This window comes from Macaca thibetana, chromosome X (genome assembly GCF_024542745.1).
Source record: "Macaca thibetana thibetana isolate TM-01 chromosome X, ASM2454274v1, whole genome shotgun sequence".
Lineage (NCBI taxonomy): Eukaryota > Metazoa > Chordata > Mammalia > Primates > Cercopithecidae > Macaca > Macaca thibetana.
The window spans coordinates 113,683,081-113,708,457 of NC_065598.1; the positions used below are offsets into that span (position 1 = coordinate 113,683,081).

General features: G+C 39.5%; 1 protein-coding gene across 3 annotated transcripts in view; it reads left to right on the forward strand.

The window, feature by feature from the left end:
- Positions 1-25,377, forward strand: part of DOCK11 (dedicator of cytokinesis 11) — a 189,516-nt gene that overhangs the window by 64,585 nt on the left and 99,554 nt on the right. For all 3 annotated transcript variants that reach the window (XM_050776082.1, XM_050776081.1, XM_050776083.1), the window contains 9 exons: positions 2,051-2,185; positions 6,669-6,846; positions 7,238-7,317; positions 8,730-8,813; positions 12,923-13,063; positions 14,408-14,620; positions 19,184-19,306; positions 20,753-20,835; positions 25,092-25,214. In XM_050776082.1, coding sequence (XP_050632039.1) covers positions 2,051-2,185; positions 6,669-6,846; positions 7,238-7,317; positions 8,730-8,813; positions 12,923-13,063; positions 14,408-14,620; positions 19,184-19,306; positions 20,753-20,835; positions 25,092-25,214 — 1,160 coding nt within the window. The remainder of the gene's footprint in view (positions 1-2,050; positions 2,186-6,668; positions 6,847-7,237; positions 7,318-8,729; positions 8,814-12,922; positions 13,064-14,407; positions 14,621-19,183; positions 19,307-20,752; positions 20,836-25,091; positions 25,215-25,377) is intronic.

Below are 25,377 nucleotides of genomic sequence, written 5' to 3' on the forward strand. Positions count from 1 at the left end.
TCTTTTTTTTTTTTTTTTTTTTTTTTTTTTTTTGAGACGGAGTCTCGCTCTGTCTCCCAGGCTGGAGTGCAGTGGGGCGATCTCAGCTCACTGCAAGCTCCGCCTCCCGGGTTCGTGCCATTCTCCTGCCTCAGTCTCCTTAGTAGCTGGGACTACAGGCGCCCACCACCGCGCCCAGCTAATTTTTTTGAAGTTTTTAATAGAGACAGGGTTTCACCGTGTTAACCAGGATGGTCTTGATCTCCTGACCTCGTGATCCACCTGCCTCGGCCTCCCAAAGTGCTGGGATTACAGGCGTGAGCCACCGCGCCCGGCCTGGACTTTTTTCTGTTGATAGCATATAGCCTACATGGCCCCTTCCTGAGCTAGAAACTGTAGCATTTATCAGTCTAACCTGTTAGGGTATTCCTTACACTGATATATATTTTTGTCATTCATTAAAAAATCAATGATATTTATACAAGTCAAAAATAACTATCAATGTTATTAATTTTTACTGGTTTTTTCTAAAAAGAAATGCCCCTTAAGGCTTTTATATATTTTGCTTGATCATACTACGGAGAAATAAATTGATGTTTCAGGTACTTTGCCAGACATTAAGTTGTTGGCAAGAATGACCTTGCCAAATAATACTCTCTGCATAATTAAAGTTCTCAAAATGATCAGGGATCATATTGGATAATCAGATGGGTGATTAAAAGTGACAAGCTTAAAAAAATTTTTTTTTTTTTTTTTTTTTTGAGACGGAGTCTCGCTCTGTCACCCAGGCTGGAGTGCAGTGGCCGGATCTCGGCTCACTGCAAGCTCCGCCTCCCGGGTTTACGCCATTCTCCTGCCTCAGCCTCCCAAGAGCTGGGACTACAGGCGCCCGCCACCTCGCCCCGCTAGTTTTTTGCATTTTTTAGTAGAGACAGGGTTTCACCGTGTTAGCCAGGATGGTCTCGATCTCCTGACCTCGTGATCTGCCCGTCTCGGCCTCCCAAAGTGCTGGGATTACAGGCGTGAGCCACCGCGCCCGGCCGACAAGCTTAAATTTTAAAGCCAGGTTCTTCAAATAAGACAAGATGCATAGGAATGCATTTCTTCAATAATCACCAGGAGTCTATTTCCTAGCTGCTCTTCCCATCCCACCCTGAAGTGATTTCAGACCTATCATCCCGGGAAATTGCAACTTGAATAAGCTCTGCCTTTCACTGTGACAATTGCTTGACATAGCCTGCAGTTTGTGACCTACTGAAAGAAGCATCAATTCATCAGAGAGCTCCTAATCCCTTTTCTCACCTCTTTTATCAGGCTCTCAAAGTCTGTTTTTAGGGGAGAATAGAGGGACGGCGTGAACTCATCAGGCAGTCCCCAACCTTTTCCCGTTCCTGTGGGCTTTGCTGTGAGTTGTAGCAACAGGCTTCTCCTTAACTATTGTGAATCCCTAACTCCAAACAAACGGCATAGTTCCATTAGGACTGTTGATTTAAATGTCAGCACTTGGGGCGGTCAACAACTGGTAGGCAACTAATGAGTCTGTGCTTCCCTGTGAGTGCCCTGTAAACTGGACTTTCAGAAGCAAGGACATTGGTACAGTGTAGATGAGTGCAGTAGGAAGTGTAGGTGAGATGGAAACATGTAATGTGGGTGTATATATAATATATATGTATATATATGTGTATATGTATGCTTTTTATATTTATTCTTGAATTCATGGTCCTAGAAACCAAATTTAAAGGATCTAATCATGGTTTGCAATTAAATGGGAAAAGAATGCTATAGTGAAAGGGTCAGGAGATTCAGATATCAAAATGCTTTATACATTTCAAAGTGTTAAATCTTAATTACTGTTCTCTAGGTATTTGATTAACTGAGGGTAAATCATGTGACTTTCATTCACTATCTTAAAAAAGTGAAGATAATGATAATTCCTAACATCTTGTCAGGGTTGTCTGAAGATTGTCCAGGCACAATGCCTGGCAAGCCTTTGAGGTTTTTAGTTCAGAGAAACTATTCAAATGCAATGTATATGTAACAAATGTATCATTGCTGGGTTTTCCCCACGTAGGTATTCAAGAGACGATATTTTTACTTGACCCAACTTCCTGATGGTTCATATATTCTCAATTCCTATAAAGATGAGAAAAATTCAAAAGAATCGAAAGGTTGCATCTACTTGGACGCCTGCATTGATGTTGTTCAGGTAAGGCCATCGAGGTAATCCTTCTCTTTTTCTAAGAGGGTGACTGATAAACAATATTAAGAACCCCAGATGGCTGGGTATGGTGGCTCATGCCTGTAATCCCAGCACTTTGAGAGGCTGAGGCAGGAGGATCACTTGAACCTAGGAGTTCATCAGCCTGGGCAACAAAGAGACCCCGTCTCTGCAAAAAAATATAAAAAATTACCCAGACATGGTGGCATATTCCTGTGGTCCCAGCTACTCTGGAGGCTGAGGTGGGAGGATCACTTGAGTCTAGGAAGTTGAGGCTGCAGTGAGCTGTGATTGCACCACTGTACTCCAGCCTGGGTGACAGAGCAAGACCCTGTCTACAAAAAAGAAAAGAGAAAAAAAGAAAAAGTGACTGGGTGCAGTGGCTCATGCGTATAATCCCTGCACTTTGTGAGACTGAGGCGGGCAGATCACTTGAGGTCAGGAGTTCGAGACCAGCCTAGGCAACATGGCGAAACCCCATCTCTACTAAAAATCCAAAACTTAGCCGGGTGTGGTGGCACGCGCCTGTAATCCCAGCTACATGGGAGGCTGGGAGAATCGCTTGAACCCGGGAGGTGGAGGTTGCAGTGAGCCAAGATGGTGCCACTACACTTCAGCCTGGGTGATGGAGTGAGACCCTCACAAAAAAAAAAAAAAAAAAGGAAAGAAAATGAACCTCGGCATTTTTCTATCTTGATTGATGGCATCTCCATCCTCCGAAACATCCACACTAGAAAGCTCAGAATCCTTTTCAGTGCCCTGTTCTTGCTCAGTGCCAATATTTAAATGTTTATCAGGTTTCTTTGAGTCTGGCTCTAAAGTGCCTCTTAACCTCTTACCTCCGATTTTCATTGCCCTTTCTCCGGTTCTCCCTTTTATCATCACTGGCCTAAAGTTGCGCTTTTATGCCTCCTGATTTCTTGTCTTGCTCCAGTTCAACTTCCTAAGATATAGATTGGGTCAATCATTTGCCTTCTCCAAATCTTTTGGCTCTTGATTTATTGTCTTACAGAGTCAACTCTAAAGCTTTTGCCATGACATTGAAGGCCCATAGTGATTTGGCCTCACGGTACTTTCTAGCCTCATCCCTCCTGAACCCCCTTGTGTATTCTGTGCTCTGGTCACACCAGGCTAAGCATTCTAAGGCGTTTCACACATATATGGCTTGCCTTACATTTTTTCCCTCTTCTTGCTGCATGTAATTTCTCCTTCTATTCCTGTTTGAACCTTATCTTTTATGACTCAGCTTAAAGACTACTTCTGCCATGAAAAGTTTTGTGTTTCCTTCCTCACCCTCATGACTACCAAGTAGAATTAAGCTCCACCTCTCCTGTGCTAACCATTTTGCTTTTCCTTCTGTCATACAACTGAGTCACATTCTAATTTTGGTTTATTCTACACATTCCTTTTGGGATTACAGGGACAATCTCTTACTCATTTCTGTTTCTTCTATAATAATTACCAGGGTTCCGCGCACAGTAGGGACTTAATGAATGTTTGTTGATACGAATTACTGAGGGGACACAGACAAAAACAGGGTGGGAAGTAGAGGGCAGAGAGATAATCTGAATGGGAAGTCAATTGACTGTGAAACAGAAGTCATTATTACAGAGCCAGGGTGGTGTGGTGGACTAGAAGGATGGGCTGATTAGGAGGAAAGCGATGTTAGTTCAGCACTCTCAATTTACCTGTATCTTCATCTTCAGAACTGTGAAGTGGGATTAGTAATATCTATATACTCCATCAAACAAGATTGTTGTGAGGATCAAATGAGAAAATACCTTTAGGGCATGATGCTGTGTGCCTGTAGTGCCAGCTACTCAGGAGCCTGTGGCAGGAGGATTGCTTGGGCCCAGGAGTTTGACGCTGCAGTGAGATATGATCATGCTTGTGGAATAGCCACTGCACTCCAGCCTGGGTAGCACAGTGAGATCTCATCTCTAAAAGGATAAGTTAAAAAACTCTAATAAATGAGAAAACACTTTTTAAAAAGTACAAAGATCTATGTGAATAAAATGTGCTTATATGTATGATTATATATTATCTATTCATATATATGAATTCATATATATAAAGAAGACCTTTCATATCTTACTGGAAGAACAAGGCACACACAATTTCTGGATTGACCTTTCTTTGAAGTGCTTCCCTCATCTATTTATTTTTATTATCATTTGGAAAATTTTTTTCTTTTCCTTTTTTTTTTTCGAGACAGAGTATCACTGTGTTGCTTAGGCTGGAGTGCAGTGGCTCAATCTCAGCTTGGCGTAACCTCCACCTCCTGGGTTCAGGCGATTCTCCTGCCTAGAGTAGGTGGGATTAGAGGCACTCGCCACCATGCCTGGCTAATTTTTGTATTTTTGGTAGAGATGTTGTATAACTTTCTCCTTAGTTCAGTTGAAACTGGTTCTTGTCACATAACCAGGAAAGATTAGGCTTATGGACACATAGAAGGGTAAGAAGTGGAATTTACTTGGTGAAAAGGAAAAATAACTCTCACCAAAGTGAGAGAGTCCTGCTAGCAGGTTTCCCACCTCACAGATTGAAGGTTTCACCGGGGACCCTTGGCTGTCTCCTGTCTCTATCAGAGATGGGCTTTCTCCATGTTGGCCAGGCTGGTCTCGAACTCCTGACTTCAAGTGATCCGCTCACCTCAGCCACCCAAAGTGCTGGGATTACAGGTGTGAGCCACCATGCTCAGCCCCCCTCATCTATTTATGATACCGCCTCCCAAATATTTTCAAATGTATAAATCTTTATGACTTGAAACAGCAGTTTAATTTCATCCTTTCCTAGACTCTGAAGATTAGAAGGAGGAACTTTCTTGCTTCCTTCTTGAATAATGACCATGCAGTGGAAAATTATTGATTCATGAGCATTTCTTGAAATTAATGCTGTGGGATTTGAAAAGGGTAGTATGTCATTTCTTTTGTCGGGACAGAGAAGGTGGTAAAGTAAAAGAACGTATCAGCGTGTTTGAGAAAAGGAAGAGACTTATTTTCCTTGTGTGGTGGTATTCAGCACAGGTTACTTCCATGTATTTTACGCAGAGTCACAGTTTAATGTGAACCAACTATGGTTGTATGGTCTTACTTTTTCTTTCTTTTTTTTACCAAGCGCTTCCTCCTCCTCCTCCTCCTCCTCCTCTTCCTCGTCTTCTTCTTCTTCTTCCCCTTTCACTTCCCCTTCCCCTTCCCCTTCTTCCCCTTCTTCTTCTTTCTCTCTGTCTCTCCCTCTCTCTTTCTTTCTTTTTTTGAAACAGAGTCTTGCCTTGTCTGGAGTTGCAGTGGCATGATCATATCTCACTGCAGCCTTGCAGCCTTGAACTCCTTGCTGCAAGGAATCCACCTTAGCCTCCAAAGTGCTGGGATTACATGCATAAACCACCATGCTTGGCCTTCTCTTTTTAATTTTTAATTATTTTTTTGAGGCAGGATCTCACTGTATTGCCCCGGCTAGAGTGTAGTAGTGTCATCTTGGCTCACTGCACCCTTGAACTCCTAGGCTTAGATGATCCTCCCACCTCAGCCTCCCGAGTAGCTGGTACTACAGCCACGTGCCATCACGCCTGGCTAGTTTTTCTTTTTTGTAGAGATGAGGTTTCACCACTTCACTCAGGCTGGTCTCAAACTCCTGGGCTCAAGCAATCCTCCCTCAGTCTCCCAAAGTGCTAGGACTACAGGTGTGAGCCACTGCCCCCGTCTTTACTTTTTCATTGTTATGGATATGGAATATTTCTACATATTTTGGGAGTACATGTGATAGTTCAATACAAGTATACAATATGCAAATGATCGAATCAGAGTAATTGGGTTATTCATCACCTCAAGTGTGTATCATTTCATGGTGTTAGGAACATTCCAAGTCCACTCTTCTAGTTATTTTGAAATATACAATAAATTATTGTTAACTATGGTCGCCCTATTGTGCTGCTAAACTCTGTAGTCTTCTTTTATACTACTGTGATACAGTTGATACTATGCGTGGTAAAATGGGTTAGGATCTATAGTGCCTTTTATGGTGAGACATAAATTAAGTATCAGATTTGTTTCAGGTCATATTTAAATTTTTTAAAGTACTGACTTTGAAAATCCTTAACTATTCAAGGAAAAGTTTGAACAGGCTGGACGTTGTAAAATATTTGCTTACTTTTTTGGTGGTACTTTGATTATCTAAATGTGAAGGATGCCAAAAGGCCTTAAATGATAATACTTAACAAGTATTGTTTTCTGCCAACTTTATGCATAGTCATACTACTGTGCTCAGTCCTGAGGGGAACAAAAAATATATTTAACATAGTCATTTGTTGTCTTAGAGTGTCTGTTTCTTACTGAAAGAAGCAGTTATTTCATGAAAGTCTTGACGCACATATATACTAAGCTGAGATAAAAATAAATATAAACTAATGAAATCTAATAGTAAAAGGACAACTAAACTAACTGAACACATGCTTTTTTTCCCCCCCTTCTAGTGCCCCAAAATGCGCCGTCATGCTTTTGAACTCAAGATGTTAGATAAGTATAGCCATTATCTGGCTGCTGAAACTGAGCAGGAAATGGAGGAATGGTTGATAACTTTGAAAAAGATTATTCAGATCAATACCGACAGTTTAGTTCAAGAGAAAAAGGAGACGGTAGAAACAGCACAAGGTCAGAATTTTAAAGTGATTTATTATTGAAGTAAAGCCCTTGTCTTTATTCCATGGAAATGTCCTCTGTGCAGGGTGAATAGAGAACTGTTAATCTTAAAAGTTGACCTGCTTCTTCATTAATAAGTGACTGTGGAGGTTGATAGACTTTTTAAAAATAGTTGATGCTGTATGGGCTCTGACACATGAAATATAACCAGACTAAAACAGATAGAAAATTCATGGCAGGTTTTCAAAAGTCCATTAAAGTTTTCCCTATGCTTTCATAATAGAAATTCTTTGCCATAAATCTAGTAGGAGAGGATGGGTGGGAGAGATAGTTAGGATACTCCTCTTAGGTTATTAGTAATGGTCTGTATGGTTTAGAACATCTGCTTTTAATGAATTTGCAGATGATGAAACTAGCAGCCAAGGAAAAGCCGAGAACATCATGGCAAGTTTGGAAAGGAGCATGCATCCGGAACTGATGAAGGTACATCTTTCATATGGCAACTTGCCTTCAACTGAGATAATGCAGGATTAGCTATTAAAGTTTTAATGCTGGATTCCATTTGGCAATGTCATTTCCACGTTAAAAACCACAGCAAATTGGTGAAACAGGTAGAGATTGTAAAAGAAAAGTTGCACTCCTGAAGACTTACTTGTAAGTACCAACTGACAGTTTGAAAAAATCTTATTTTTTTCCGGACACCAAGAAATACTTCCAGGCTTTTGTGACTTCATTAATTTTATCTGCTAGTTCTTATTCAATTTAATTACTGTATATCATTCATAAAATATTCTTCAGAAGGATAATGATGCAGCTCATGCACATGATATTTAATCTATGACCAACATATGTTAATCTCACATGAAAATCATATTCTCTATATGTAAATATATGTGTATATGAATGATGCAATCTGACAAAGATTTTGCTGCTGTTTGAAGTCTGAAATGAACCAATTTTGAAATTGTAGAGATGATTGTTCTGAGTATCTCACCAAGATATTATATTCTGTAGACTCTATATTATAGTAGATTAGTAGGTTGTGACCCATTTATTCATTTAAATCATTGTCAAACCTATTTATATTTTTACTTTATTCATCTTCCTGGACAAATTAGTTATACAAATTTGGAAGCACTTTTTTTTTTTTTTCTGTTTTAAATTTACTCCTCATAAACTTCAAAGCTATTTTTCAAAATTTAGAGACACACTCATGATCCTCTAATCTAGGATTTTTTTTTTTTTTTTTTTTTTTTTTGAGACAGAGTCTTACTCTATCGCCCAGGCTAGAGTGCAGTGGTGCGATCAGCTCACTGCAACCTCTGTTGCCCAGGTTCAAGTGATTCTCCTGCCTCAGCCTCCCGAGTAGCTAGGATTACAGGCGCCTGCCACCACGCCCAGCTAATCTTTGTATTTTTAGTAGAGACAGGGTTTCACCTTGTTGGCCAGGCTGGTCTCGAACTCCTGGCCTCAAGTGATCCACCCACTTCGGTCTCCCAAAGTGCTGGGATTACCGGCATGAACCACTGTGCCTGGCCTTATCTAGGATTTTATAAAATGATTTTATAGATTTTAGTTGCATTCCCTCTCAATCTTTGTCATCCTGGATTGTGCAGCTCGTTAGGTATTTCCCAAAGTGATGGAATCAGAATTACATATAATATTCTATAGCTAACATCATGGCTATGAAAACTATGGTGATTTCTCTTTTGTTTATTTCTCCTTTGCATCCAGAGTCTCTTCTCTTGCATTCCTGTTTTGTACTGACTACAGGACGAATGGTGTATTTTTGAAGCTGTGACAGATTGATAGTTTCACATAAACTATACATTTAAATAGTGTTTAACACTGTTTTGAAGGAAATGAAGTAACATACGTATTTTTTAAAATTTTAGTATGGAAGAGAAACTGAACAACTAAACAAACTCAGTAGAGGAGATGGAAGACAGAATCTCTTTTCTTTTGATTCAGAAGTTCAGGTATTAATGATAATGTTTCTTTAAATAGTCCTAGAATTACTGCTTATTCAGATAAACAACATCTTTGAAATGTTGAACTCACTGTTTCTTGCACCAGTGGGGAATACAGATTGTTTTATATTTGTCTTGTTTACTTTGAACAGGTAACTTAACAATTAACTCTTCACTCAAGGGGACTGTCACATATGCAGATAATTTGGAGCTGAATTATACACACACACACACACACACACACACACACATATTTATCAGTTTCTTGTATTCTTTTCTCTTCCTCTTGCTCCTTAAAATAGATAAATTAAAGCGCTATTAAAGGTGGTTACAGTGTTCTTTTAGCCCATGAAATACAATTGTGATCTAGTGGCAGAAAATATCTCCAGTATAAAGAACACATGAGTCATATGAAACATTTGTTTTTCACATTTGATGTAGGCCTGTAGAACTAGGATAATTTTCATGTCTGGCTTAATCACACTTTAAATGGAGGGTGGTGCAGGAAGGTGCAGGTTTATATGCAGATGTGTATTTTAACCTCTTTCATGAGAGTTAGATGTGTTTTGTACTAAGATACATGCAGTGAATATTTAATTCTATGGCACTTTCTAAGTAAGTTTTTAATTTGTTTAAGTGGGAAAGGTCTACAGTATTTAAGTATTACAAATATTTTTCCTAATGGAAAATACTTTTTGAGAAAATGAAATTGAAGAAGATGAAATTTTTTGGCTTTCTTTTGCCTTTCCCTACATGAGATTTCGAATGAAAATTTTTCATTTTGTTTGAAATCGGAAAATGTGCATTACAGTTTTTTCTTCCATGAAAATATGAAATAATTTGGGGAAGTCTGATTTTGTTGTTGTCGTTTTTCCTTTTTCTTTTCTTTTCTTTTTTTTTTTTTTTTGAGACGGAGTTTCGCTCTTGTTGCCCAGGCTGGAGTACAGTGGCACAATCTTGGCTCACTGCAACCTCCGCCTCCCCAAGCGATTCTCCTGCCTCAGCCTCCCAAGTAGCTGGGATTACAGGCATGCGCCACCATGCCTGGCTGATTTTGTATTTTTAGTAGAGATGGGGTTTCTCCATGTCGGTCAGGCTGGTTTTGAACTCCCGACCTCAGATGATGTGCCCGCCTCAGCCTCTCAAAGTGCTGGGATTGCAGGCGTGAGCCACTGTGCCTGGCCTCTTTTTCTTTTTTTTTAAGTGTAGTCAAGTATAGTAGTGACAAGGGGAGAAAGAGTAGAACAAAAAGTTCAATATGTAATTGACTGAACAATCAATTGAGATAACTTACTACCTTTGGACCAGCCATTGTTGTTTTTTTGCTTCGTATGGTTTTCTAATTAAAAATTTAGTTTAAAATGGAAAAAGTATATAGGCTATAAGTAATGTAAACATTTTTCCTTAATGAAAATATCATACAAGAAAATGGAATTATTTGGAGAAAATAGATTTTAAAAAATAATTTTCATTTCCCTTTTTCCCCCCACGGAGTTAAATATTGCTTTAGTGCAAGTTATGTGATTTTTTTTTTTTTTTTTTGTAAAAAAGTAATAGTATAATGGGCCTCAGGGATGTTTGTTCTAAGATATTCATTCAGAAATTTACTTGTTCCAAGCATGTCTGAGTCTTTGATCCTCCCACCCATGATTGGGCTCTAGTTGGACACGTCAGGCTGTTTCATTGTATACAAAGGAGCCAATTGACTGTGGTTGAAACTAAGTCCAGTATCTTTACAAATTTGTGGTGTAGCATTTTTGTGGTAATAAAACTGAACTGGTTTTATGTCTGAGTTGTTTATCAGTGAGCTATGGTAAGGGAGAAATTCGCAGTTGTGATGAAGCTTTAAGGAGAAGAAATTGAATGTAATGTTGGTTACGGAAGGCAGTCTCACCTCAGAGAAACCTATGTTGTTATCTGTCAAGTACCTTTTCTAGGTGAGGCGCCATCCCGTAATTTCACCTTTTCTTTTGGCCATAGTTCATTCTTTAGAGACATGACCTTAGAGAATAAAGAAACACTGGCTGACTAAAGGGGATGGCTCAAACTTTGAGCTGAAGAAGGCCATATGTCCCAATATTTGTACTCACAGGCCTTAGAATGGAAAGGATTTGAAGGCTGGAGTGATTTGGTCCAGTTTCTCTTTCCATTCTACTGTCTGAGTAAGACAGAAAGGAGAGCAGATAAATGGGTAGAAATTAAACTTGATTTCCATGGCAATGACTTGCCTCCACAGATAGATATATGTTCAAGAGGGAGCTGTCTAGTCCCACACATTCACATTCCTTTTGTAGATAAATAGATTCAAAGGGGAAGATGTCATGCTTTCAGGCACAAATCTTACGCATTGGGTCCTTTTAAGGAGGTTTCAGTCATACCGGGTAGGTTAGAACAGCTATAATTATCCAGTATTCTTCAGGCATAATACCTGTTTTGGCTTGATTTACTTAGGTAATTGAGAAAAATTTTTGTGTGTCTTGTCTTGAGTTTTCCATACTGACAGTGTCATTCTGCTCAGATCCATCCAATCATTTTCTGCCTACAATGTCTACAGCCTTAATGGAAGTATAGTAAATTGACCCCACAATCCACACTTTCCTGCCTCTTTGTGAATAGAATAGAAGTCTGTTAAGACATTCAGCATGAACAGATGAACTTAGATTGCCTGAGCAGTCTTTTGCTTTGAGAGACAAATTCCTCCCCTACTGAAAGGAATTCCTTTACAAACCCCATATCTTCTCCTTAAACTTGTTTTTATTTCAAAATACCAATAATTTTTAAAAATTGGTTGCTGTGGCAGCCCAGGTCCATTGCCCAGCTCTGTTAGCTGAGTTCAGTGTTGCTCAGTTTCCTAAGCAGATACCTCTTGCTCTGTTCATATTAAACATAGGTAGTCCATGGGGTTCCAGCCTTTTGTGCCTCTCAGCCTAAATGCTGCTGACTCCCACATCCAGATCTCTAAGTCAGGCCTCTCCCATTTTTCCAACTACCTGCTACCATCACCTCGAATACAACACATTCCATACTGAACTCACTATTTGTACTCACTGTACCCCCAAATCTGCCATTCATTTGTATTTCACGACTAAGTTCATAACATCACTATGTATTGAATCTCCCAAATTAGAGATCCCTGTGTTAATCTTTTTTTTTTTTTTTCTGAGACAGGGTCTGACTCTGTCACCCAGGTCGGAGTGCAGTGGCACCATCATAGCTCACTGTAGTCTTGAACTCCTGGGCTCAAGCCGTCGTCCCACCTCAACCTCCCGAATAACCGGGACTACAGACCTGTACCACCGTGCCTGGCTAGTTTTTATTTTTTTGTAGAGGCAAGGGTCTCACTGTCTTGCCTAGGCTGGTCTCGAACTCCTGGGCTCAAGCGATCTTCCCTCCTTGGTCTACCATGTTAGTTTTGATGCTTCCTATACCCATTCCTGTCAATTTTGCCTCCTGCACAGCTCATAAAGGAAAGCAAATTTCGACTGTCCTGGAACATATATTGTGTGTGGAACACAGAGAATAAACACATAGGAAAAGTAATATTAGAAAGATAGAGAAAGGGAGTATAGACGGTCAGGGAGTGTGCAGTTTTCTATAGGGAGTTAGGAAAGGTCTCCCTGCAGAAGAGTCGATTGATCAGAGACTTGGAAGTGAGGGAGCAAGCCATGCAGCTATCTGAGGGAAGAGGGTTCCTGACAGAGTAGCAAGTGCAAAAGCCCTGGCGTGGGAGTGTCCTTGGTGTGCTGGCAAAATAACCAAGGAGGCCAGTGTGGCTTGAAGAGGGAAGAGGGCAAGTGTGGTAGGAGATGAGGTCAGAGCGGTGTGAAGAGACAGGGAATCATGCCATGTAGGACTTTGTAGGCCGTAGTACAGACATGTGACTTTTCCATTGCCTTTAGATCCGAGTTTCATCATCTCCCTCTAGGATTTCTCCATCACTGTTTAACCTTAGTGTAAAAAGTCGACAAAGGCTTGTTAAATGAAAACATAAAAAGGGTTCAAATGAAGAATGGACAGAGAACTGTTGGATTTTTGCCATTTTTGGTATATTGATGTAAATCTATGTTAATATGAATCCTATCTTTTTTTGAAAATGATTCATACTATCTCTTTTATAGAGGTTGGACTTTTCAGGAATTGAACCTGATATAAAGCCATTTGAAGAAAAGTGCAACAAACGTTTCCTGGTAAATTGCCATGATTTAACTTTCAATATCTTGGGCCAAATTGGAGACAATGCAAAAGGACCACCCACAAATGTATGTATGACTTTGCCTTCTACCCTCCTTGCATGAGTGCATTAAAGAAATGTCTTTCTCAAAATAATTTGTAAAGCAAACCTCCGTGACATGCAATTTACCTATATAACAAACCTGCACATGTACCCCTGAACCTAAAATGAAAGTTTTATATATATAAAAAAGAAATCTTATTACAATAAAAAATGAAGAAACATCTTTGTATGACTGAGAACTATTAATAATTGACTATGTGAAAATGCCAGCGCCACATATTATGATAAATTTGACATGCAAGAATTTTATACATCTCTTTCTTTTGCCAAAATATGACTATGTTCTCATTTTGAGGATTCGTGAAAATCTTACCTACTCAGAAGAGCAGATAGAGTAGGCTCTTGATGTTCAAGAGGAGCATGTCTCCCAAACTTGCAAAATCCTCAAATGCGTAAATTCTACTAGATAATACGTTTTCTTCTATGAAATTGGCTCGTAGCAATAAGTAAGGATCACCATAACCATGCTGGGATACAGATGCTGTGCAGTCTGCTAGGCTCGGTCACTATTCTATAGCATTAGATTCATTTTGGTCTACAGAGAAAATTCTAAGTGATGGCTCTCATGGATCATTTGAGTTGCTTAAAAATCCTTGAAACTGTAAGTGTAAAACCTTCCAAGAGACTGTTTTTTATGTTCATCTTTATTTTTTGGTTCTAGTTTTGTCTATTAAAAATAAAACAGTGATGATAGACTCTCTTACAAAATAGCTTAAAAGTACAGCAGACTTTTCTGTGTGTAAAGGGTTAATCTTTATGCCATCTGGCATGAAATTTCTCTTTGTGACCATCTTTCAAATGCCATCTGTAGAGAGGAATTATGTCTTCCAAAATTGCTGATAGGGCAAAGCTTTTGTCAAGTAATTTGATGTTGATTGTTATTAGCTCTTATGAAATGTATAGTCAAGTAAGTTGGAACATAACAGAAGAGAATATTTATTTCTATACTGTAATATTGGCATTATTTTTTAGGTAGTTTCAGTAAACGTGTAAAGAATTAAATTTTATTCATAGAACAATTCGTGTTATTTAAATGTAGCTTATGATTTCTAATTCTTTTTGTAAACTTTATAACTTGTGAAATTATCTACACCTGACAGAAGTTAAAATGTGATGAAGTCTGTTGTTTTGGAATACTCTTTGTTCTGTGCAGATAAGCCATAATATAATTTTAGCTAAGTTTTGAACTCAGAAAGGAATTGTAGTCACAGAAACTGGAGGAATAAAAAACTTATTTTGCACTTGTGCGCCTCCCCACCATGCCCCTACTAAAGTCTCAGTTTTAAAATATAACTGTTTTTATTCCCAGGTTGAGCCCTTTTTTATCAATCTTGCCTTATTTGATGTAAAGAACAATTGTAAGATTTCAGCAGACTTTCATATAGACCTGAATCCCCCATCTGTCCGTGAAATGCTGTGGGGCTCTTCAACCCAACTGGCCAGTGACGGTAGCCCAAAGGGCTCTTCACCCGAATCTTACATTCACGGAATTGCCGAATCTCAGTTACGCTACATACAGCAGGTAATGAATGACCTTTAGTCTTAGCAGCACGTTCAGAATAAGAAACAGAAATATTCTTGCATTATTTCGTGGTTTCAGACCAATGTTTTCATGACATTCTCTCTCATAAGGTCTTTCGATAGATATTTTTCTGGTGACTGAAGTTTGAGGGCAAAAATGGAAACCAGTGAACATGCTAGTAACATGTTATCAAAGGAACATTTTTAATGGGACCATGATGTGAGATACAAGGGAATTATTTTGCGAGATACAAAGCTGATACAGGCCAGGCGCAGTGGCTCACACTTGTAATCCTGGCACTATGGGAGGCTAAGGTGGGCGGATCACTTGAGGTCAAGAGTTTGAGACCAGCCTGGCCAACATGGTGAAACCCAATCTCTACTGAGGGTACAAAAAAAATTAGCCGGGCGTGGTGGTGTGCGCCTGTAATAACAGCTACTCTTGAGGCTGAGGCAGGAGAATCGCTTGAACCCAGGAGGTGGAGGTTGCAGTGAGCCGAGATCACGCCACACTGCACTCCAGCCTGGGTGACAGAGCAAGACTCCGTCTCAAAAAGAAAGCTGATACAAACACACATAAACACACCTGCACCCACACTCATGTGTATACTTCTGAGCAAGGCAATAAGTGCTTGAAAGTTTTGGTTTTTAAGAAAAATTGACCCTAAATTAACTCTCCCACCCCTAATTTTCATGTCCATTCTGAGTATGAGTAGGTCATTTGAATGGAGCGTATGGTCTCTTTATACAAGGAGTTTTACTTGAAAAGCAATGAGTGGGAACTGCTTGTGTCATAGCTGTAATGCTATACTCTTCTGTTTTATCTGGAGCAAAGATTCCCTTTCAGAAAGAGCTTAACTGTTCCTTGGAATTCTGACCTCTGACCAGACTGGAGGCCATAAGAAGTTAGCGGAGTGGATTGATCATCTGCTCGCTAGACTTTTGCAGCTAAAAGGAAATGAGAGCATGGCATAGAATTAAAAGGAGAAAGAGGCATATGAACAAAACTGTTCATGTTGTAAGGAGATTGATTTTTTTTTTAAATAAAAATATCATTCTTTTTTTTCCTGATTATAATAAGTACATTCTTATGTAGAAAATTCAAATAATATAAGAAGTGTAAAAAAGAAAGTAAAATTCGCCACCAAAAGACAATACCTATTAACATTTTGGTAAACATCTTTTCAGACATCTCTGTTGTGTATATAGAAATACATACACATTATGTATATGCTTATAAAATTATATTCATGCTGTTTTATACCTACTGTATTCTTTTAATATGTTTATCATCCTACATCAATATCTATAGATCAGTCATGTTCATATTAAAGGCTAACATGACATTTCATTGATTTAGCTACTTAAGACATTTCTAATTATTTGCTGTCAGAAATAATGCTGCATTGAATCTCTTGTGCACACATCTTAGCTCACTTGTTGAATTATCTCCTTAGAATAAATTCCAAGCATTGGGATTTTTAGGGTCAAAGATTATGCTGATTTATATAGATGATCAAACATTGGGGAAGACTTCTTTACATGGACTGTCACTGTCTTTTTGGGGCTGTGGATTTCTGGTGGCTTGTCCTCAAGTTGTCCCTTATTCCCTGATAGCCCCTTAGCTTGTTACTGAGACTGTAGTTGTCACCTCTGTGAACATTCCACAATGATGGTGGATGCTTCTGAAAGGGATTGAGCAAGTAAAGTGTTGTAAATATTTGAGAACCTGCTATTGAATTTTATGTTTAAAATTTCCTGCACAATATCAAATGAGTCATTTCAAGCCAATGTGTATTTCCCATATTACTTCAGTGTGTACCACTCAGCTGTATGTTCAATGCAGGAAGTTTAAATTATGATTTCAGATGTCATCCAGTTTGTAATTTGGGACAGGAAGAAAATCAACATTTGAAAAAGATCTCCTGTGTGCCAACATTATTCCATCAGTGTCTCGTGTAATCATAATAGTTTATGAAATGATATAATCACTACTGTTTGACAGATGGGGAAACTGAAGCTCAGGGAGGTTAAGTAAGCTGCTCACCATTACACAGCTAGTAGTGGTGACAGTAGGATTTGAATTTAGGTCTGTTTGAAATAATTTGATCAAGAATAGTAGATGAATGTAATTAAGTGCTGAAATATAGAACACATAGCACACGCCCTGCCACACCCTGGGAGCTTTGTAAGTGCTGGTGGCTGGGGTAGAGGACCTGACCCATTCTCTAGCTGGAGGGGCCGGCAAAGTGGATAAGAATCGCCCTGGGGTGGGGAGGCATATTCATGCCCCTTGGTGGGAAACAAGGACTGGGCCATAGACCTTGTCCTAAACGGCCAGACCTCCAGCCCACGTGGGATTTCTGGGCTCTCTCTGGCCACCTTTTGCATTCTGGGGACAGGGAGAGGACCAGAAGCTGATGGGACAAAAGGTAAAACAACCCCAAAGAGTGTCCCCCATCATTGGAATCCCTGGGCAGTTAGAAAATGGACATCTCTGTGCCTCAGCATCCTCATCTACAAGTAGAGGTGGTGACCATACCTGTGTCCAAGGGCTGTGGGGAGGCACAAACAAGGTGCGTGGTTCTAAGAAAACACTCAGCACTGTGATGGACACGCTGGGTTTGGTCAGTGCAACGTAGTAGCTAGGAGTAGTAGCAGTAACAGTGATCTCAAGCAAGTGAAAACAGCAAGCTTTTATCAATTATCAACTACCTTAAAATTATAGTACTCATTGCTGGCATCAGTAGGAAATGCCTAGAGTACTGGGAATGGGAAGCCATAGGTGCTCAGTAAATGTTAGCTATAGCAATAATCAGTATTACTGTTCTCAAACTCCTGGGCTCAAGCAGTCCTCCTGCCTCAGCCTCCCAAAGTGCTGGGATTACAGGCATGAACCACCACACCCAGCAGTATTACTGTTCTAATCTGGCCTCATCATATGAGATGTTGGGTGTATGGACCTCAGGGCTGAGAGAGAATATAGCATGGGCTGTATAATCTGGAAGCCTGGACTGCAGTCTTCTTCACCCACTTACTCACTGCACAAACCTTTCTGAGCCTCCATTTCTTAATCTATAGAATGTGTATATAGTAGTGCCTACATTTCAAGGTTTTTATGAAGACTGAATGAGATAAAGCATGAAAACCATCTAGCATGGTTATGTGGCAGTGAGCGTAACACCGCACTCAAGGCGTACTGCTCAGCATACCTTCTGCAGGGAAAGCTCGGGCAGTCTGCCAGCGCGGTCAGCCTCACAGCTCAAACAGCATGTTCCCGGCAGTACTAGAAGCCAGGTTCTGTGACCTTGGGATGCTTTGGTGGGCCACCTGGGTAATAACAAGGTACCTGATGTGCATTACTTCATTTAAGCCATACAAGAGATGTATGAAGTCACTACTATCATGCTATTTCACAGATGAGAAACCTGGGACTTAGAATGTGACTTGCTTAAACCCATAAATGTTGGAGCCAGAACCCAAGAAATTTGACAAGCAATTTTGAACCACTTTGTTCATTTTCTCAAGCAAATTTGAACCACTTTGTTCCGTGCTTGCTGCTTGGGAATTCAAAGCTGAGTCAGCCATTACTTGGGACCCTTCTAAGCTGTTTGACTTGAGGGGAATTATTAGCCTTTTACACTCAATTTTCTATTCTGCCCTGTCTAGCTTCAAGGGTTCTGTCTGGTACAAAGGAGATAATGTGTCTGAAATGCATTGGAAACTGGAAATCACTATATTAACAAAGTTGGTAATATACCAAGGAAAAAATGACATTTTAGTAGAGACTCAGTGATAGATTTTTTCGCTCGAATTCATTAGTGATGCCCCTTTAAACAACAGGCATAACCAACTAACATGCTATGTAGAGGATATTATGTTTGGAAGGAGTCAAACTGGACAGGAGGTGTTCCTGTTCCACATGCATTCAAAGAAAAATGTAACTTTGGTTGCATCTGCATTAGTACGTTTAAATAAAGTGTATGGGGACAAAATGAGTTTTGGATTCTCTGTCTCCTACCTTTGCATTGGAAGCACAAGAGCTCTTGAACTGCAACAAAGGAATGTCCTCTAGAGGATAATTTAGCTTTTCCATATTAGAGCAATAAAGTTTCTGTTTCCTTCTTAGTGGAAATAAATATTAGTTAAATATTAATTGCTCTTGAGTTACATGCAGCTGCATTTAAAAACATATATCTAGTTCCACTTGAGAAATGTACACTATTTTAACACACATCAATTAAGCCAAACAATGTACATTGTATTAAATTAGGTCAAAGAACTCACTTTGCATACACAACCAAACCAAAGAGGCAAAGCAGCAACAGTGACACCTGCACTACGGAGGCTAACAGATGTGAGGTTGGTGACAAGATATAAAATCCATTTTGAAAAGAACGTTGGAAGCTTTGAAAACTGTGTGAAAGGAGATTCTATCTATTTCTAGGGTCCTGGACACGATCCTTTGTTGAATATGAACATTCTTTACTAAAAATCATTAACCATAAACAACCATATGTACAAGGTTACGTAAGAAAGTCTAACGGAAGTACTTTTTTCCCAGGGAATTTTCTCAGTGACGAATCCACATCCTGAAATTTTTCTAGTTGCAAGAATTGAAAAGGTGCTGCAGGGAAACATTACACACTGTGCAGAACCCTACATCAAAAATTCTGATCCAGTAAAGGTAATTTATAAAGATTGTTGATCGACATTTCACCTTAATGTAAAATTTGCCTTTTACTGATATTTTAAATGCTATTGCTTTGAGCATGCTATATATTCTGAAAACATTGTATACTGTGTATGTATGCTAAAACTTGAACATGGCATATTTTCCTATTGTCATTGATGTTCTTTTAATGTGATAATCTGATTTCTGCTTGATTATCAAAATAAGAGCCAAAAGCTTTTAGGCAACATCTGCTAATTGACACCATGTCCTTGACAGTAGCCGTTCTTTTCCTTACAGCCCTACATAAAGCCCTAGAATGAATGTCAGAGCTGGGAGATTAAAGATGATCCAGTCCTATAGTTCCCAAATGTCAGTTCATACCCAGATTTACTCCTGTCTGTGATGAAACGGGAAAGGAAAGACAACATTTCATGAAGCTAAATGTGTTTAATTCGGAGGGCTGCCCTTTATTCTGAGATCTTTGCCCTTCCTGCTTTTTAAAGGTTATGCATATCTTCCTTTCATGAAATGTTGGCATATTAAATGGCAGGGATTTAAAAAATTGTTTTGTTGAATGTCCTTAAGTGGCAATATTAAAAGTTGGCAACCCTATATTGTCATCCACATTTCTAGAAAATTGTGAAATTCAAATGTTTGGAAATCACTGCTCTAATCTCATCCTCTCCTTTTATAAATGAGAAAACTGAGACCCCAGGAGGGAACGGTTCATGGTTGAGTTCATTAGTAGCACTCCAGCCACTGTGTATTTATGAAACATCAGTCTGTTGTACATGGCATTTCGTTGTGTACCCAAATACTGTTTATTAAGTGGAAGTTGCTGATGTGATGGGACTAATTTGTGGAGGAAAAATGTCTCAACAATATAGATAAAAGCCTCCAGCACTCTGTATCCCTAGGGATAAGCATCCAGCCAGCATTTCGAGGTCTGTTTAGACTCTATAGGCAGTTTGTCTCCTTGTCATCTCTCCGTGCCTGTGCAAACAGCAGCTCCTGCCCACACTTAGACTAATTGCATTGACTCCTGGTGACTTGCTCCTTATCTTGGGAGTAGAAAGGGCAGCTGTATCCATAAGAAACTTCTCCCAAGAATGATGAGCATTTGCCTGCTATGTGAAATAAAGTACATGTTAAAACCAGTGAACATTTTTCCAGTAGAGGTCTTTGGTGCAAAGTGTGCCCTGTATCTATTTTGTCTGTCTTCTGCTGTAAATGACAGAAGCTCTGTTAATGAGAAAATCCAAAGCCTTTATGAAATACTTTGGACTTGAAAAATGGCTGGCTGATGCATGGTGTTCTGCTTGTGGCTATTTCTATGGTTTTTTTTTTCTCCCCGAGATTTTTGATGTTTTATAACGGTAAGTTGGGGAAATTATTATTCTGGGTGGGTCCATGGCAGTTTGAACAAATACAAGCCTATCTTCTTGTTTCTGACCTTAGACGGCCCAGAAGGTGCACAGGACAGCTAAACAAGTGTGTAGCCGCCTTGGACAATACAGAATGCCCTTCGCTTGGGCTGCCAGGTTTGTACAAATATAATCCTGACCCGCTCACTCACGTTCATATGTGAAGTTAAGGGCTGTTATACTTAACCAGCATTCAACAGTGTGTTTCTGGCAGGCCAGTTGTGTCTTGGGACACTTGGGATGTAATAATTATTATTTTTGTTGTTGTTTTTGAGACAACAAGTTTCACTCTTGTTGCCCAGGCTGGAGTGTAATGGTGCAATCTTGGCTCACCACAACCTCCGCCTCCCAGGTTCAAGCGATTCTCCTGCCTCAGCCTCCCAAGTAGCTGGGATTACAGGCATGTACCACCATACCCAACTAATTTTTGTATTTTTAGTAGAGACGGGGTTTCACCATATTAATCAGGCTGGTCTCGAACTCCTGACCTCAGGTGATCCACCCGCCTCGGCCTCCCAAAGTGCTGGGATTACAGGCCTGAGCTACTGTGCCCAGCCAAGAATGCTTTCTCTTAAACTTTGCTGTGCATCAAACACCCTCTCTCTTTTTTTTTTTCCATATGTCTTGCTTTAGGGAAGTTTTCTTTGGCTTTGGTTACTGTTCTGACTGACACCACTTAATTTTACTGCATTTAAAAGCAGAGTTTATTTGGTAGTAATGGAATTTTTTTTTTCAGAAAAGCAGAAATTATAGAGGGTTATGTGCAGTATGCCCCCTATTTCAGAGTTGGTTGGGTTTATGCTTTGAAAATCTATCGTAGAATATTTCTGGAAAACATACTGAAAATTCAGAGGCAAATAATGAAGTCATTAAATGTGAGTGTGTAATTAATAGATTTTCTTCCTGATGACAAATTCTGCCAGCATGTGTTAACTATATTTCATACCTGATGGTAGGTTACATTATTTTATCCGAAGTTTGTAAATGCATGCAGGGATGACTTAAAACAGGTTTCTTGTTTATCCCCCTTTTTCAAGTACAGTTTCACTGACTTGTTTGTGGTACAGCCTGTACAGCTCACCAGGGCTTCTGCGGAAAGGGCACCGTGTTCTGAATAATTCAATCAATTATGTTCAGTGGGTACTAGGGAGTAGCATAAGGGTAGGAGATTCTAAGTTAATTAACTCTTTTATTTGTCACTATTCATAATCATTTCATTTTGGACAAGGTCTCAAAATGTATTGTATAATGGTAGATGAAAGATCACTATTGTCCTTGTGTTGCAGACTGGTAAAAAAACAACGATAACTAGGGATAGGTGAATGGCAAAGAGTAGCAGAGGTTGGTGTATGTAGGCATTATAGAAGGTGAGGTATGGCTTGTAAATATCAGCATATTTTTAAAGCTCCAGCCTGAAAAGTCCATTGCTGCTGCTGCTATTATTATTGTTAATAGTTATTGGCCGGGCACAGTGGCTCACACCTGTAATCCCAGCACTTTGGGAGGCCGAGGCAGGTGGATCACAAGGTCAGGAGTTCAAGACCAGCCTGGCCAACATGGTGAAACCCTGTCTCTACTGAAAATACAAAAATTAGCCGGGCGTGGTGGCAGGCGCCTGTAATCCCAGCTACTTGGGAGGCTGAGACAGGAGACTTGCTTGAACGCGAGGGGTGGAGGTTGCAGTGAGCCAAGATCACAGCACTGTACTTCAGCCTGGGCGACAGCAAGACTCCGTCTCAGGGAAAAAATATATATATATATTTACCAAGTGCTAACTCTGTTCAAGGCACTTATCTACGTGCTTCATGTCTATTGTCTTAAAAGGTGGGTACTGTTATCCCTGTCTTTGAAGATGAGGAAATTGAGGCCCAGAAGTGAAGCAGAAAGACAAAAATATAAATTATTTTCCAAGTTCACACAGCATGTGGCAGAACATGGATCAGAACCCAGGGCACCTGCCTTCACAGTCATCTCTAGACCACTGTGGCATACGGTCCCTCTTTGGGCCATACCAGTAGCTGCTTGATGCCGTTTTACCAGTAGAAAAAATAATTTTGAAGTCTTCAAAGTTAGAAGCTTTGATTTCCAGTTCTGATGAGGAATTAAGGTATTTTTTTCCTCCTGAATTGTTTTGGTTCTCAGCAGTAGTAAAAACTTACTCAAAAGGCTGGGCTGGATGTTTAAAAGATATACGATAAACCCCTGTTTACTAGAAATAAAGGAGGCTTAGCAAAGGATATGAACAGACACTTCTCAAAAGAAGACATTTATGTGGCCAACAAACGTAGGAAAAAAAAGCTCATCATCACTGGTCATTAGAGAAATGCAAATCAAAACCACAATGAGATACCATCTCATGTTAGTTAGAATGGTGATCATTAAAAAGTCAGGAAACAACAAATGCTGGAGAGAATGTGGAGAAATAGGAATGCTTTTACACTGTTGGTGGGAGTGTAAATTAGTTCAACCATTGTGGAAGACAGTGTGGCGATTCCTCAAGGATCTAGAACCGGAAACACCATTTGACCCAGCCATCCCATTACTGGTTATATACCCAAAGGATTATAAATCATTCTACTCTGAAGACACATGCACATGTATGTTTATTGTGGCACTGTTCATAATAGCAAAGACTTGGGACCAAACCAGATGCCCATCAATGATAACTGGAAAAAGAAAGTGTGGCACATATACACCATGGAATACTATGCAGCCATAAAAAAGGATGAGTTCATGTCCTGTGCAGGGACATGGATGAAGCTAGAAACCTTCATTCTCAGCAAACTAGCACAAGAACAGAAAACCAAACACCACATGTTCTCACTCATAGGTGGGAGTTGAACAATGAGAACATATGGACATGGGGAAGGGAACATCACACACTGGGGCCTGTTGGTGGGTGGGGGGCTAGGGGAGGGATAACATTAAGAGAAATACCTAATGTAGATGATGGGTTGATGGGTGCAGCAAACGAGCATGGCACGTGTATACCTGGGTAACAAATCTGCACGTTCTGCACGTGTATTCCAGAACTTAAAGTGTGTGTTCATATATGTGTGTGTGTGTATAAAGTATATATGTATGAAGTATGTGTATATATATGAAGTAGGAACAGTGAGGTTAATTAATGCCTATAACCACATCTTCAGAGGTACTGCCAGGGGGGAAATATGTTTCAGGCTATAGCTGCTTCCAGTGTGTTGGGTGCGTGTATATTGTTTTCCATTTTAGCAGTAGAACAGTTGCTTAAAAATGGGAGAAGAGGAGGGGAAGGGAATAATCAAGTTCATATGAGAAACTATACATACATAGTCATCCCTCAGTATCCGTGGGGCATTGGTTCCAGGATCTCCCACAGATACCAAGATCTTCAAATGCTGAAGTCTCTGCTATAAAATGGCGTAGTATCTGCATGTAACCTACTCACATCCTCCCATGTACTTTAAATCATCTGTAGATTACTAATGCAATGTAAATGCTATATAAATAGTTGTTATACTATACTGTTTAGTGAATAATGACAAGAAAAATCTATTTGTGTTCAGTATAGACACAGTTCTTTTTTCCAAATAATTTTATCCATGGTTTTTTGAATCCACAAATGCAGAGCCCATGGATACACAGAACTGGCTCTATATTGTAATCGCCCCATATAAATTTATCCTTATGCTTTTTATGAACTTTATGGAAATATACTTCACCTTTGATAAAATTTACATATTTTAAATGTCTAGCTTCATGAATTTTCACGAATGTATACAGTTATGTAACTATCACCCCAACCAGATATGGAACATGTCTATTACCCCAGAAAATTTCCTCATGTCCCTTGTCTATTCAACCATCTTATCCCTGTCCCAGGCAACCACGGATCTGATTTTCACTACAGATGACTTTTTTATCTCTTCTGCACCTTCATATAAATGGAATAATGCAGCATGTCCTCCGATGTTTGCTTTCTTGTACTCAGTGTTCTTGAGATTCATCCATATTGTTGTGTGAATCAGTAGTTCGTTTCGAGCAGCATCTCCTTGTGTGAATATACAACAGTTTGCTTACCCATTCACTTTTTGATAAATATCTGGATTATTACTAGTTTGGAGCTATAGCAAGTAAATCGTCTGTGAACATGTATTTATATAAATTTTTGTTAAATTGCTGCTGCACAAATTAAGAACATTCATGTACCATGTGGAACTATGCCTAGGAGTGGAATTGCAGGATTGTAGAGTGATGGGTGATTAACTTAACGAGAAACCGCCAGACCGTTTCCAAAGTGGTTTCACCATTTCACATTCCGACCATTGCTAATTTTATCTTAATTTATCAACATGGAATATCTTTTTTTAAAAATGCTTCTGTTGCTGTTTTAGACCCATTTTCAAAGATACTCAAGGCTCTCTCGATCTGGATGGGAGATTTTCTCCTCTGTATAAACAAGACAGTAGCAAGCTTTCAAGTGAAGACATTCTCAAGTTGCTCTCAGAATATAAGAAGTAAGTGTTTGGTGTTTCTGCAATAAATAAATATAATAGATGAATCCTCAGTTCTTTTAAATGATGAATGTGAGTCATATATGGGAAAAGCAGAATGCTTAAAATTGTAAGTTTGGATGGAGGGGTAACCAGTGCATTCAGTAATCATAATTTTAACTCTAAA